Consider the following 15,874-nt stretch of genomic DNA (forward strand, 5'->3'; position numbering starts at 1 on the left):
CTTGTTTTACAGCAACTGTGTCTTCTGAAGTTTCCCCCTTCTTGTGCACACGAAAACCACTAAAAATGGCAGGAAGTTGGAATGGTTTGTCACCCGGGGTTTCAGTAGTAGGCGTTTCAGAACTTAGACTACTTTCCCCTATATTTTCATCTGTAATACCATTCTCATCCATAGTGGTCCCTGCATTTTCTGGCCTGTTTGGGTCCAGCTGGCCCTCTCCATCTAGGATAACAGTGTCCTCAGTCTTTTGCAATTCTGGATTTTGCTTGGGGCCATTGTTCAAGGATACTTGAGAATCAGATAAACGCTTAGACACAGAAGTCTTTGTTTTTTTCTGGCATATCTCTTGCTTGGAGGCTTCACTGTCAGAATCTGAATCACTTGAGATGTTAACTAGAGTACCACGTACTAGCATGCCATCCTGGTCATAATCTGTCTCACCTGGTACAATGTCTGAAGTGGAATGCATCTCAGATTTAGCATCCTCGCTCATGTCTGAAGCTTTCAGACGCTTTGTGTACACTCCCTTCGTTTCATCCTTTTGCTCTTGTAAAACAAGGGCTTCTGTCCCTCCCAGGTTATCTATTTGCGGACAAAGTTCTTTGTTTTCTGTCTCTGAGTCGTCACTTTTACCTTGTCCTCCGGAGACTTGTGAATCCTCCTCATCGTGTAAATCCCCTTCTGTTGACATTTCTGAATCCTCCTCTAATTGCTCCTCCTGGCTAATTTGTTCATCGTTAATTTGTTCTTTTAACTCCTTAGGCTCCTCTGCACCATCCCTTATGGTGTCCGTTTGCTTTATGAGGTCACCATTTGCACCATTAACCACATCTACTTGGTTACTCTGCTCTTCTGCTTTAGTCCCTAAAGATCGAAAAGCTTTGAGAACTGCACTTTCCTCTTCGGGCTTTGGGTTTTCCAACTTTGTTTTGATTCCAAAAAACGACTTGATGGAAAATTTCCCAAGCACAGACTGTGAAGAATTGTCAGGTACATTTGCAGTTGGGATTGGCTCTTTAGTAATGAGGTCCTTCCCGTCCATGTCCATTGGATTGTAAAAGAAAATGTATAGAGGGGGTGTTAAAAATTCAGGCTCAGCACATTTCAATCAAACAGGAGGGTCTCTTCAACAGAGGAAATATTCCCTTACAAAAAATAATCTATAACAGAGGTCACAGATCTTGAGTTCCAAAAACAGTTTCCATAAAGTCACGCCATATAAAAACGATAAGCATGGATTAGAAAGTTATCACCGGCCTGTGTTACCATCCGTTGTATTCAGTAGTAGCCTGCAGATTCCGGCTTCCTGCTTTACAAACGGGAGCTGACTAGTTGCTTGGCAGCTTAATCGCATACATATGACAGAGTTTTTGATCGATGACCAGCTTGACAGCTATGAAAAGACTTCTCTGTTCGGCTCCAGCACGACATTAATTACAAGCCAAGAAGAAAAAGAAAACAAAAGGAAGGAAGCGTCCGACATGTCAAAAGAAGAAAATAAACCAAAAATAAGTTGTGTATCCCAAGCATACAAGTCCTCTCAGCTGAATCAGGATGAGATCTCCCTCTTCCGCCTTGCTGCAGCCTTTCTACGGAATGTAAATGTCATAGTCTGGAGACAGCCAGAGGAGGAGGCCGGTTTCAAGTTACTTTACCTCCCTACTTTCAGGTAACAGGTACTTAATGAAGGGGGAGGGCCTGACACAGTGAGCTCGAGGAAGGGAGGCGTGCGAACCAGGCCAGACACTGAGCAGGCATTATGTTCTCAGATCCTGTGCAGCAGGCAAGGGACATGGCAGTCTCATGGAGTCTGCAGCCGTGTTCTCATGGGCTTTTCCCGGGTGCTATGGGATCTCACCTAGTCCTTAATATGCTTAGACTAACTGCCTGTCTGTGCAATGAGCCTTAGAGTAAGGGAGCAACTGACAAATATTATGTACTATGTAAGTGAGAAGTCTGACATGCTCTTTTTTTAGTCTGTTTTGTTTATTTCATAGAGTATTTCAGATTGCTATCTTTATAAAAGTAGAAATACTATCCAATGAAAAGTTATCACTCCCATAATACTTGAGTGTGTTATTGTTTTTAAGACCTACTGGGGACAAAGACTGATGTGATGTTAAGACAGAACCCTATAGACCAGGTAAACAACAGCTCCCTGGATAAGGAAAACCACCAAGAACTACAGTGCCAAGCTGCACTGAAACACATTTAGGGCTCGTTCACACGGGGCAAGAGGGGGCGTATTTTGGTGCAGAATCAGAACCAGTCTCCTCACAATGGAGGTCTATGTAGACCACTAGCTTGCTTTTTTTTTCGTGAGCGGTATATTCCCACTCACGGAAAAAAATAAGCGAGCTGCCCTTTCTTCAGGCGGATTCTGCAGCTGATTCAGCCCCGGCGTCTGCCTCACTGCCCACTCATTTGGGCCTACACTGGAGCGGGATTAATCAAAAAATGTTGTCGCTCACACAGGTTTTGTTGCCAAAAAGGGAAATAAATTTATTTACAACACCGTGTACATCATTTGTTGTGCCTTTGGACATAGGGGTCGCAGTAATATGAAAAAGACTAATAGATCACAATAGTTGACGTTTCGGTCGTGTAGACCTTCATCTGAACTGATCTATAGTGTGAATACAAGGCATGTCGCTTGTCACAATCAGGACCAAAATCCGTTAATCCGTGCCCCAAGTGAACTAGGCCTTAGAAATGCAAGTTTAATTTTGTTAATGTCAATATTCTACCTTCATTGATATAGTTGTAATGTCACTTTAAAGTTGTACAAAACATTGCTAAGTCTACATGCACACAACCATGTACATGTAGCCAGGGGTGTACCTATAGGAGGGGTGCAGCGGTAACAGTCACTAACAGGCCCAAGACCCTGAGGGGTCCCAAAGGCTCTTTTGCCACATGAAATACTCCGCTGGTATATTTGGCACAAGGTAAGTAAGGAGTCCCATTACAGATTCTAAGCTGGGGCCTAGAAGGTGCATGTTACACCTCTGCATGTAGCCGGGCCATGATTGAAAGACACATGGACCATATCTGTGTGCCGTTCTGTGCCTCTACGGTTCCATTCACTGCTGTCAGTGAACCCAAGCCATAAAAGCTCACAGAATATACAGGGATCCATGATAATACATGAACATATATGAGCAGAAATAGAAATTGTGCAAGCCTTGAAAAACATGGAAACAACGACAAAGCACACGGTCATGTGCACAGAGCTACAGCTAAAGGGGTTGTGGTGTATCTGTGTAGGGGAGACTGCTCATATCTATAGCCAAGATAAGCTATGGCCTGTTTATATGAGGGCCCCCATAGCAGGAGAACCCTTCCTCTATTAATAGAGACCACCACTTCAAAAGTATCTCTATAAATCAGAAGGACAATGAATAGCAGCATATAGATATAGATGCACAGGCTCGAGATAGTCTCAGCATGCACCATCTTGGGATAGTCAATTTTTTGTGTGTGTGTTCACAATACCTTCATTTATACTTACTTTTATGTCGAGTGTCAGATGGAGAAGATTTCTGTCTGGCCTTGTTTGCTGATCAGAAGCTAAAGCCTGGAAATCTGCTAGTGACTTGGCGATACCTCTCAATATACCACCTCCTGCACAAAATAAAAAAAAAAAAAAAAAACCTTCAGTAAACTCAGTTATCAAGTACATACTACTGGATTCACGTTTATGCTGTATCTTATCCTTAGCACATAAGAGTGACTATAAAACCTTTTATTTGGATGGCATTATCTATAGCAGCATTTCCCAAACTTTTTGTGGAACACTTCTGGTGCATTTGGCGTTACTTAGGGCTTTGGGGTTCACAAAGGGCAAAAGGGGGCGGATTTTGGCGTTGAATCCATGTCAGAATCTGCCCTCTCACAATAGAGGTCTATGTAGACCGCTAGCTTCCTTTTTTCCCATGAGCGGTGTGTTCCCGCTCACGGAAAAAGAAGCAAGCTGCCATTTCTTCAGGCAGATTCCGCGGCTAGTTCAGCCGCAGCGTCAGCCTCGTGGCAACACCCTCAATACTACGCCCATTCATTTGGTCCTATTCTGACTCTGCTTCCTGCGTCAAAATGCACGGCGCTTATCCCCATCGACATCAACATCCATATTTTAACTTTTTAACATAATATTTGAACATACTTGTTCCATGTTGAAGCCGCTGCTCCTACTGGAGGGTCTGTGTGAGGGTCCATCACACGGAGGAAAAATGGTGAGGAATTTGGTGTGGAATTTTACACGCTGAAAAAAAAAAAAAAAAAGCCTCCCATTGATTTCAATGGGTTCTGCTAGCTTTTTTTTTTTTCCCCCATTAGCCGAAAATGGTAGTGGTATTAAATGCTTTTCTGAAGAATCCAGTCTTCAACCAGTGATCCATTGCTGAACAAACAAATTAGGAATGTTTTTCGAACAACACTACAAATACTGCACGAACTAAACTTACACAGCAAGGATCGAGTGACCGCACAATACAAGCGTGAAAGATGACAAAAGCACTTCCGTCCGGCAGTACAGTCTGTTCGCCGAATATATAAGACCGGCGTATTAAGCCAGAAAGGGTGGTCTGAGACCAGTTTGAAGTGCCATCCGACCATGAAGCAATAATCTGCCGGCCTCGTATATTCGCTGAACAGACCGTAGTGCTACCCCGGGAGAATATTATGAGTGCATGGGAACCAGGATTTTAATCTTGAAACTCTTCACATTTAACTATATTTTTTATTGTTAACCGTTTATTATCGCCATATCATGGAGCACCTGTAGATGGTTTGCGGAGCACTTGGTGCTCCACAGAGCGCAGTTTGGGAAACACTGATCTATAGGAAGACAATGTAACAGCAGTTTTGCTAGTTGTCTTTATAGTGTTCACCTTGTGGTATAAATACATAACTGTATTCTGTAGGTCCGTGTACTTTCAAGCAGAGCTAGAGTTAAACTTTCTTGCACTGGGGTAGAGGTTCTGCCCTAGCCCTATATTTAATATAATAATAGGCAAGGCAAAGTGGTCTACCGATGCCCCTTCTGGCATTCAGCACCTCGGATGCATGTCCCTGTTGTCCCCTCTAGCTACACCCCTGCTTCCAAGGATATCAAAATGAGAGGTTCTTAATATAATTTTCTACTGCTGTGCATAGAAACACCTCTTTAAAAAAAAAAAAAAAAAAAAAAAAAACAACTCTTCGTTTGGGGTCTCTGCTTTCAAACATGATAAATAATGCATTTATTTTATTGTCTGGGTCATACCAGATGTGGTAAAAACCAATGTATATTTTCTCTGTAAAAAAGACTGCACTTGTCACAGTAGCTTGTAGACTCAACAAACTACTCCAGCTCTCCTTCTGGGCTGGTGCAGAACTAGGTGGGCCCGATGGTGGTGGAAGTCTTCACCCAGGACACATCCTGATGGTCTTCAGATGTGGATGTGAGTTGAGCTTGGTAACGGCAAGTCCTGCATCTTGCACTTTTGTCTGACTCTCTAAATGTGCCAGTATCTCTACTCTCTCTACCTAGCCCTGTCTGTCCTGTACTCCAAAGTCTGTGATACTATAGTCCTAAGACTCCACAAACCAAATCTCTCCAAACTTTTAGTAAAGAGCAACTTGCTTCTCCTGGTGTCAGGGATGCAGCTCAGTTGCATAGGATTTCTTCAGTTCCCAAACAACATGAACATGACCAAGCGTGCATCTGACGTGGGTCAGAGTTTGACATCGGAGTGCATTTTGTTATCCATTCATGTCTAGGGGGGCTTCATAGTGAGTGGAACAGCCCATTAAAATGAGCAATAACAGTTACATACACTATATACAGTAACAGTTACATAAACTATATACAAGCTATAAAAATACAGCAAAATGTAGAGTAAAAATATACTTAGGATACGCAGTGCACCATATGTGGCACAGGATGGGTTGAAACTACCGACAGGTCGTGAAGTAACACTGCTTTTTTTCCCCCCATGACAAGGGATCTGTTATGGACCACAAGTGGTCTGAGGGAGGACACCTGATGAACCAGTGGCAGGATTATGGGCACCAAAGGATCATTGGTAAATATGCGGTATTAAGGCTAACATGTCTGGTCCAGTCCCAAACCAAAACTGCTATAGCTCAAATTCCTCAAAGATGTAATGCTAGCTATGAGAAGGTGTCAGAACACACAGAGTATTACAACTTACTGGGTTTGGGCTGTGCTTCCACAGAATGGCCAGAATGCCCTTGCTGACAACTGCCAAAAGTGCCTACAATGGGCCACATGAGCACCAGATGCACTTTTGATGGCATAAAAAAAAACAACACAGCATATATAGATTATATAATATAGTATTTTTAAACAAATTAAAAAAAAAAAAAAAGAAAAACACAACAACTGAACACCAACAATGAAATCACTGCTGTGTGTGAAAGCAACTCTCTCAGACTTTCCACAGAGCAGGAGAGGAACACAAAAGAGAAACAACCATAAACCTGTCAACATTGTCACCTGGAAATTTGGTACCTTCTTTTGCATAGTGCTAGATGCTGCTGATTCTCACAAGTCTCCTACGTTTACATATATTTCAGCAAATGCTAATTTAATTGACACAATGCCGCTATATGCACAAATGTACTTAGACAAGGTCATAAGCAAACATGCCGACAATATGGAGCATGAATGACCATAGTCTCCACAGATATCAGATTTATCTCTTGAGCCTCTATATAATATATATAACAAGGCTCCATCACCTATTGTATTAAGTGACAGTTCTATTACTAATGTCTTCTTATGTTGTAACAAAAGACACTAGGTCCACGACCTGGACACCAGGGTCCAGATGAAACAGACTTCTGCACCCCCATGGCCAAGTCCTGAGAACAACCAATTAGGACTACATATCATTTATAAAGTGAGGCAGAGACGTTCCAGGATGTAGTCAGAGAAGGACACAGGATTTAGTTTGTCAAGAATTATGGACAAAAATAAATAAAATAATAATAATAATAATAATAATAATAATAATAATAATAATAATAATAATAATAATAATGTGATTTAGATCAGAGGCACAACTTTAAGTTCCTGGGTCCCAGTGCAAAACTTTTCATGGAGCACTACCTACCTTGTGCCATTTAGAATAGTGTCAAGAAAGAAAAAAATACCAATGTGTCAGCTCTTTCACTCACGTGTCCCCGATGTGTGGTCAAATACAAAGTCCACTGAAAATTATCCCACGTTGTGATCCTCTAGGCTGTTATGTGTTTGCACGGAAGTCAGCCTCTCAGCTCGAGGTAAATGCAAAAAAGCTCAACGATGAATCCAGCAACACCTTCTTAGTATAAAACTTAGCCTTTAATGTATAACATCCAAAATAAAAACAAACATCGGTACCGGTATATTAGGGTTTGTCCATGATGGCGGATGGAAAAATAAGCGTCTGGCTGACGCGTTTCGAAGCCTTACACTGGCTTCTTACTCATAGCCTGACGTTGGTAATACAAACACTGCTATATATAATGAAACCCAATAATAAGGCAGCTGTGTTGAACCGGAAATGTTATAAATAAAACAGAGAACAAAACAAAACAAAAGTAAATAATAAACAACAGACATAAACATAATATGATAAAATATGATGTAACAAAGGACACTTATACATGAAACAAAAACAAAAACATGAAAAGTTTTAATTACCAGATCTGACCTTCTGATTCACCGTTATGGAAGAATGGCAAATAAGCCGCATACATAGATCTTGGTGAGTATTTGCCCTTAACAAAGATGGCTGAAAAAATCCCTGATGCGCATGCTCAAAGACTAAACCTCCGATCATGTGACCTCCGATCATAAGACCTGAAAGGTCACATGAACGAAATATAACAATATTCTCCAAGTAAGAAGAAAAACAAACTCGACAACAAGAAAAAGAGGAAAAAAAGGAAGAAAAAAAGAAAAAAAAAAAAAAAAAAGGAAAAGAAAATCCTGACATTGACAGGTAAGTCTATAGAAAGATGCAACTACCTACTGAAACAGATCCCATTCCAAGTAAAATCCTATATGTATATAAGGACCTGTGTAAACAGCATCCTAAAAGTTGCCAAAAGAACAACTCCTGGAATAAGATTCGCCTAGACTAAGTACACCCAAAGATATACTAAACAGATATCCCTGAAAGATGACACGCTAAATAGATGTATAGTACTCCATAGAAAGTATGGCGCTCCTCTAAGAATTATATTGGAAGAGATTCTTCCGATCGTTTTTTAAAAAATATATATCAAGAACCAAATGACACACTACATTTAAATTTTATAAACATATGATAAATCATGTTTAGAATTTAAGCCTTTAGGATCCCGAGTATTCAAATTTAGAATCCAGAAGGCTTCCCTTATTCGGACTTGTTGTTCCCAGTCCCCATTTCTCTTGGGTTTTAAAACTTTCTCTATACCTTTAAAGGAGAAAGAGGATAGACTACCTCCATGAATATTTCTAAAGTGCTTAGTTACACCAGTTATTTTCAGAGATTTTTCATTAGAGATTGAATGAATATGTTCAGAAATGCTTGATTTCAGAGGTCTGATTGTACTTCCTATATATTGTAAGTTACATGAACTGCAAGTGACCATGTAAATCACATGGTCTGTCCCGCAGTTCATGTATTTGTTTATGTTGTAAACTCGGTTCTGTGAAACATCAGTGAAATTTGAGGTTTTCTCGGCATATCTGCAAACCTGACATCTTGCGGTGCCGCATCTATGAAAACCCTTAACATATAGCCAAGTCTCCGAGATGGTGTGACCATCTGAAAGGAGACTTGGAGAAAGATGGTTAGCTAAGGTTTTCCCCTTTTTAGAAATGTAATTAACCCCTTTTGAAATTAGAGAACTGAGAGTGTCATCTTGGTTTAAGATACTTATATTGTTTTTGATAATGTTAACAATACTATTGTAGTCCGAACTGTATCTAGTTGAAAAATGTAAAGCTCCCTTATTTGATTTTGTGTCCTTTTGCTGTTTTCTGGGAGCCAATAAAGATTTTCTATCAATTTTGTCTACAATATTTTGGGCTCTATTCAATGACCAACTCGAATATCCACGTTCTATGAAACGTCTGCGCATGTCATCTCTTTGTGTCACATAGGAGTCATTGGAGCTACACGCTCTCTTTAGTCTTATTAACTCACCCACTGGAAGGGAACGCTTTGTGTGTTTTGGATGGGAACTACCAGAATGTAATAACGTATTGCCTGCCTCCTTTTTTCTGAAAAGTCCAGTCTCCACACAGCCTTCCACCTCATTGCCAACGAGAGTGATGTCCAAAAAGTTAATTTTTTTTAGGATTGAATTCATATGTGAATCTTATATTGAAATAATTACTGTTGATAAATTCAATAAAATCCGGAATTCTAGATGTTTCACCCTTCCAGACAATAAGCAAATCATCAATGTACCTGCTGTACCATTTGATGTTATGCCTGAAATTATTGTTTACGTGAAAAATAACCCTCTTCTCTCACCATGCCATAACGAGGTTTGCCAATGAGGGCGAGAACCTCGCCCCCATTGGCACACCCCGCACCTGTAGGTAAAAGGTCTCGTGGAACATAAAGAAATTGTGGTGGAGTAGATACTCCACCACATCCATAATAAATTGATTTATCTCCTCCGAGAAGGTTGAGTATTTCCTTAGGTGTTCTCCCAAAGCTACAATAGCCACATCATGCGGTATAGAGGGATACAAAGAAACTACATCACATGTAAGCCATGTGTAGTCCCCCCTCCACTCAAACCCATCAAAGAATCTTATAACCTCCTTAGAATCCCTAATGTAACCCGGAGTACGCATTACCAAGGGTTGGAGGATTTGATCGATCCAATCACATAGATTTTCATTTAGGGATCCTATCCCTGATACTATGGGTCTGAGTGGAGGGGGGAAGACCCCCTTATGAATTTTCGGCAATCCGTGCATAATTGGTGTTATAGGATGTTCCGGAACCAGAAATTTAGCCTCTCTTGTGGTGAAAACCCCCAATGTTTCTCCCTCTGCAACTAATCTATTTAGGGATATTGTAAATTGTTCAGTAGGGTCTTTAGATAGTTTTTTATAGGTAGTATTATCTTCCAATATATCCAATACTGATTTCAAATAGTCACTCTTGTTAAGAATAACTACTTTCCCACCTTTGTCAGCCATTCTAATGGTGATCTTATCATTCTTTTCAAGACGGTTAAGTTCTATCCTCTCTAATTTGCTCAAATTATCTCTGTAGTTAGTGTGTGAACTTTGTAATTTTACAAGTTCTCTCTCTACTACTGATCTAAATTGTTCCAATACTGGAACCTTGGAGGAAAGTGGATAAAATTGTGGATTTGAGACTTGTACTTTCATATTTCTATCTCCACAGGTTTTGGGAAAATCCCCCTGTAAATTCTGTAATTCTACGAGACAACATTGTTCCCTTATCAAAAACAATATAAGTATCTTAAACCAAGATGACACTCTCAGTTCTCTAATTTCAAAAGGGGTTAATTACATTTCTAAAAAGGGGAAAACCCCTTTTCTCCAAGTCTCCTTTCAGATGGTCACACCATCTCGGAGACTTGGCTATATGTTAAGGGTTTTCATAGATGCGGCACCGCAAGATGTCAGGTTTGCAGATATGCCGAGAAAACCTCAAATTTCACTGATGTTTCACAGAACCGAGTTTACAACATAAACAAATACATGAACTGCGGGACAGACCATGTGATTTACATGGTCACTTGCAGTTCATGTAACTTACAATATATAGGAAGTACAATCAGACCTCTGAAATCAAGCATTTCTGAACATATTCATTCAATCTCTAATGAAAAATCTCTGAAAATAACTGGTGTAACTAAGCACTTTAGAAATATTCATGGAGGTAGTCTATCCTCTTTCTCCTTTAAAGGTATAGAGAAAGTTTTAAAACCCAAGAGAAATGGGGACTGGGAACAACAAGTCCGAATAAGGGAAGCCTTCTGGATTCTAAATTTGAATACTCGGGATCCTAAAGGCTTAAATTCTAAACATGATTTATCATATGTTTATAAAATTTAAATGTAGTGTGTCATTTGGTTCTTGATATATATTTTTTAAAAAACGATCGGAAGAATCTCTTCCAATATAATTCTTAGAGGAGCGCCATACTTTCTATGGAGTACTATACATCTATTTAGCGTGTCATCTTTCAGGGATATCTGTTTAGTATATCTTTGGGTGTACTTAGTCTAGGCGAATCTTATTCCAGGAGTTGTTCTTTTGGCAACTTTTAGGATGCTGTTTACACAGGTCCTTATATACATATAGGATTTTACTTGGAATGGGATCTGTTTCAGTAGGTAGTTGCATCTTTCTATAGACTTACCTGTCAATGTCAGGATTTTCTTTTCCTTTTTTTTTTTTTTTTTTCTTCTTTTTTTCTTCCTTTTTTTCCTCTTTTTCTTGTTGTCGAGTTTGTTTTTCTTCTTACTTGGAGAATATTGTTATATTTCGTTCATGTGACCTTTCAGGTCTTATGATCGGAGGTCACATGATCGGAGGTTTAGTCTTTGAGCATGCGCATCAGGGATTTTTTCAGCCATCTTTGTTAAGGGCAAATACTCACCAAGATCTATGTATGCGGCTTATTTGCCATTCTTCCATAACGGTGAATCAGAAGGTCAGATCTGGTAATTAAAACTTTTCATGTTTTTGTTTTTGTTTCATGTATAAGTGTCCTTTGTTACATCATATTTTATCATATTATGTTTATGTCTGTTGTTTATTATTTACTTTTGTTTTGTTTTGTTCTCTGTTTTATTTATAACATTTCCGGTTCAACACAGCTGCCTTATTATTGGGTTTCATTATATATAGCAGTGTTTGTATTACCAACGTCAGGCTATGAGTAAGAAGCCAGTGTAAGGCTTCGAAACGCGTCAGCCAGACGCTTATTTTTCCATCCGCCATCATGGACAAACCCTAATATACCGGTACCGATGTTTGTTTTTATTTTGGATGTTATACATTAAAGGCTAAGTTTTATACTAAGAAGGTGTTGCTGGATTCATCGTTGAGCTTATTTAGAATAGTGGTATATTTGATTTGTCATAGGGACCTTTGGGGCTGCCACAGAGTCCAGGGCCCAATAGTGACTAGCTAGGCCTCTGGGTTAGATGGTGATCCCTCTCCAGTGCCAGGTGGCAAGACAAGGCTTTGATTAATGCAGCATTTGGTAGATCAGATAGCACTCACTTAGCAAGAAGGGGGACTGGTTAGATGTGACGTTCGTACACCCCACATGATCACTGAGACCCAATCACAGGCCTCAGTGGTGACTCTGGGACAAGCGACATCAGCCAGAGACCAAAAGAAGAAGAGGATGCTGTATGCCCAGAAGGGGTTAAGCAAGGAGAGTATAACAGTTTATTATTTTTATTAACCTATCCTGGGCCACTACTTATACTCTGGGTTCTGAGGAGAGCCCAATGTAGAATAGAATTTTATGGGTGACTAAAACCCCTAAAGTTTCAGTTTAGGGCTGAGCCCTAAAATTTTTGAAAATTCCGTCAAATCCATGTCACTCATCCCTACTTCCAAATTCCCCCACCCCAGGTGATTTCTTATTGTCTTTAGTTTTTTTTGTTTTGTTTGTGTTTGTTTTTTGTTTTTGTGTTTTTTTGTTTGTTTTTTTTTGGGGGGGGGGGGGGTCCCATTAAAAACACCTCCCTCCTGATCCGCATTTATACCTTCAACATATTTAATGATATTTAAAGATTTTTGGTTTTCTTTACTCCCCATCTTCCAAAAGCCATAACTTTTATTTTTCCGTTCACAAAGCTTTATGACGGCTTATTTATTTACATATAAATGGTACTTCCTAGTGGTTTCATGTAATATCTGTAATATTTACTAGGAAGCAGCAAAAAAAAATAAAAAAAAAAAAATCAAAATTAGGAGAGGGGGTTAGAAAAAAAATACATTTGCCCTATTTTCTTATGGGATTTGTTTTTATAGTGTTCACAGTCCAACAGAAATGAAATGTTGCATCTACTCTGCAGGTTCTTACAGTTGCAAGTTCTTTAAGACTTTCCTGAAGTTTTATGCTCCAAACTTGCCATTATTTTTGTAATCCACGTTTGCACCAGTTCAATTTCCCTATGTCTATTTTCTGGCATAGAGGGGCGATACTGTGGGGCACATTTGGCCCAGGGTCAGTTCTTGCAGTAAACATGCTCCACAACACCTATTCTGCACCTTGTTCACCACACTGTGTGAATGTGGACAGATCAGGACAGGGATGCCTTGGCCCAACGTATTTATTATAATTCTTGCCAGTTTTATAACGGTCATAGATCTCCAATCTGGTGTAGGGGCTTCTTCATAAATTAGCAGTGTCCTACTTCTGTGACTATCTTTATTAAGACTTTGGTACAAAACCCCAGTATTAATAAATGTGCCCCAGTATTCCAGATGTGGTCTCACCAATTCTCTGTACAGTGGGATCACAAGCGATTTCTTCTTATATAAGAGGATTAAATAACTCCCCACTCCATGCATGAGCAGTACATGGCACAATACACACACACTAGATTTAGAAATGAGTGAACCAATTCATAACAAGAGGAGTTTTTTGCAAATTTTCCAAAAATCACAGGTTTGGCCTATGAATCACCATAATAATCTGGGATTGGGTCAGACCCCAGATGATCGTAAGTGGAAGACCAGGGGAGGTATGGTAAAATTAACACTGATGCGCACCTTCCCTCTCCTCTCCTGGGCTCCTTGGTCATTGTTTTCTATCTTCCTGGGTGTTATCACTGACCACAGGGAACAAATTAGGCCTGTGACTAGGTCTCCATAAAAACATCACATTGACGCACCCCACGTAACCGTTGAGACCCAAACACAGGCCTCAGTGATCCCCTGGGGCGCATAACCTCACAGAAGTCCAGAAGAGGGCAGGACAGTGTTGGGTGCCACAAGGCCAGGGAGACCAGTAGAGGTGACAGAAGGAGGGGATCACAATGTAGTGCCTGGTGAGGGATGAAAACTAAGTGTTTATTATTTTACAGCAACTCCATGGTGATTTTGCTTATAATACTCAAAATTCTGAAAATACCCCAGAGTATAATATGAGCACTTGTGGAAACTTAACTGGCAGATGAAGCTAGCGAATATTCGTGTAACTAGTCTCGCAAGGTTTGCCCATCTCTAACTGTATTACATACAGAGGCTGCATACAGCATCTCATGCTATCTGTGTCCAAAAATTAAACTAGGACGTGTCCAGCACCGCACTTCTAATGAGGCGAGGTGAGGCGTGGCAGTCCAAAGAGAACATATGGGAAATGTGGGGAGAAGTCTCCTGTGAGTATTACGGCATTGTATTTATTGTAAATGTTTCCCCTCCCCGCTGTCTGAGGCGGACGATCAGCAGATCAACAACACCCCCCACGCAATATGGGAGGGGGGGGGGGGCGTCTTTCAATCGTCCGCCTCAGGCAGCAGAGAGGCCAGGTTCACCACTGGACATGTCAACTCAACAGGCTTTCCTAGGAGTCTTTCAGTTTTTAGGACCCCTATGCCGGTCACCTGAGAAATGTTCACTTTCACCCGACTGCTAGCTCATTCATTAGTTGTAAACTGGGGTTTGAACACAGTATCACAATTAAAAGATGATTATAGCAATTTAGTTTTTTGGTCGAGTGCTTTTGAGTGGGAAAAGTTCCTTCCGGACCCTCTACTTGCACTTGGACAGACCCCTGGATGAGCATTATCCAGGTATAGTATTACTGCTGCTAGAATAGTCTCCATGCTTCAGTGTGATCATAGGGTTATTGCCATAGTCACTTCTTGCAAATCTGGTATTCCAGTTACAATCATGCTACTAGGTATGGAGAGCTACTATACTAAGTATATAGTGGGATCTGAATACAAGGAGTACCCGTCAGCCAGAATATGAACCCTTTGACATATGCCCCTGCTTACACTACCTCCATCTCATGACAATAGCAATTTAAATCACTATACAATAAGCAAAACAGAGTACAAGTTTTACAGCTGTGTGGTTGTAAAATGATTCAATGCTTACCCTGCAGTTTCCCACAGATCCACTGGGGGTTGCATCTACCCTGCAACTACTGCCTAAACATTTCCAATAAAGAAAAGTGAGGTACAGCTCCATCTAGTGGCTTACAATGTAATAAAACTGCATTTTCAAGAGATTATTTTTTCTCTTACATTGATCCCTAATAGCAAATGTCCATCCAGTTGCATTATTTTTAACATGCATTTTTGCAGCCGTTAAACGATCTGCTGAATGGATGTGACTCGACCTTTTGAGTAACACGCCACCTTTTTTTACCCTAACAATACAGTGTGTGTAGTATTACAGCTCAGTAACATTCATTTCAAGTGAGCTAAGATACCAGATACAACCTGTGGATGGACAAGACCAGCACTCCCAGAAAATTAAAAATGGCCCACACAAAACACTACGGAAAAGACGACGGCGGAAATGTATTTTGTTTAATACCGCTGCGTTTGTGAAATTGCAGCATTTCCGCTGTGGATTATTTTCTACAATGTGTAGATGGGATTAGCCTGAATAACATCCACGCTGCAGGTGCTGTAACTTTACTGCAGCTTCACAACGTGGGGCTCGAGCATAACAGTTTTAATCGACTGATACTTTTATCTTGTCTTGGCCTTTCTCTAGCGGAACATGTCCCCAAATACATAGCAAGTAAGTCAATAATGACAGCAAACATGCAACATGTGTCTTTGTTATAGTGAATAGACCTGGCTGAATAGATCCCAGACGGTTGGAACTTTCAAGTGCGGGTCCTGTCGGGCTTGTGCCTATATA

The 15,874-nt window shown here is 40.3% G+C and overlaps 1 protein-coding gene across 2 annotated transcripts in view; it reads right to left on the reverse strand.

Annotated features, from left to right (window-relative positions):
• Positions 1–15,874, reverse strand: part of FMN1 (formin 1) — a 184,225-nt gene that overhangs the window by 125,326 nt on the left and 43,025 nt on the right. For both annotated transcript variants that reach the window (XR_012717260.1, XM_075282961.1), the window contains exon 3: positions 3,512–3,624. Coding sequence is in view for 1 of the 2 variants with exons in the window: in XM_075282961.1 (XP_075139062.1) it covers positions 3,512–3,624 (113 nt within the window). In the remaining variant the exon portion in view is untranslated. The remainder of the gene's footprint in view (positions 1–3,511; positions 3,625–15,874) is intronic.

The sequence above is a fragment of the Leptodactylus fuscus genome, chromosome 7 (genome assembly GCF_031893055.1).
Source record: "Leptodactylus fuscus isolate aLepFus1 chromosome 7, aLepFus1.hap2, whole genome shotgun sequence".
Classification (NCBI taxonomy): domain Eukaryota; kingdom Metazoa; phylum Chordata; class Amphibia; order Anura; family Leptodactylidae; genus Leptodactylus; species Leptodactylus fuscus.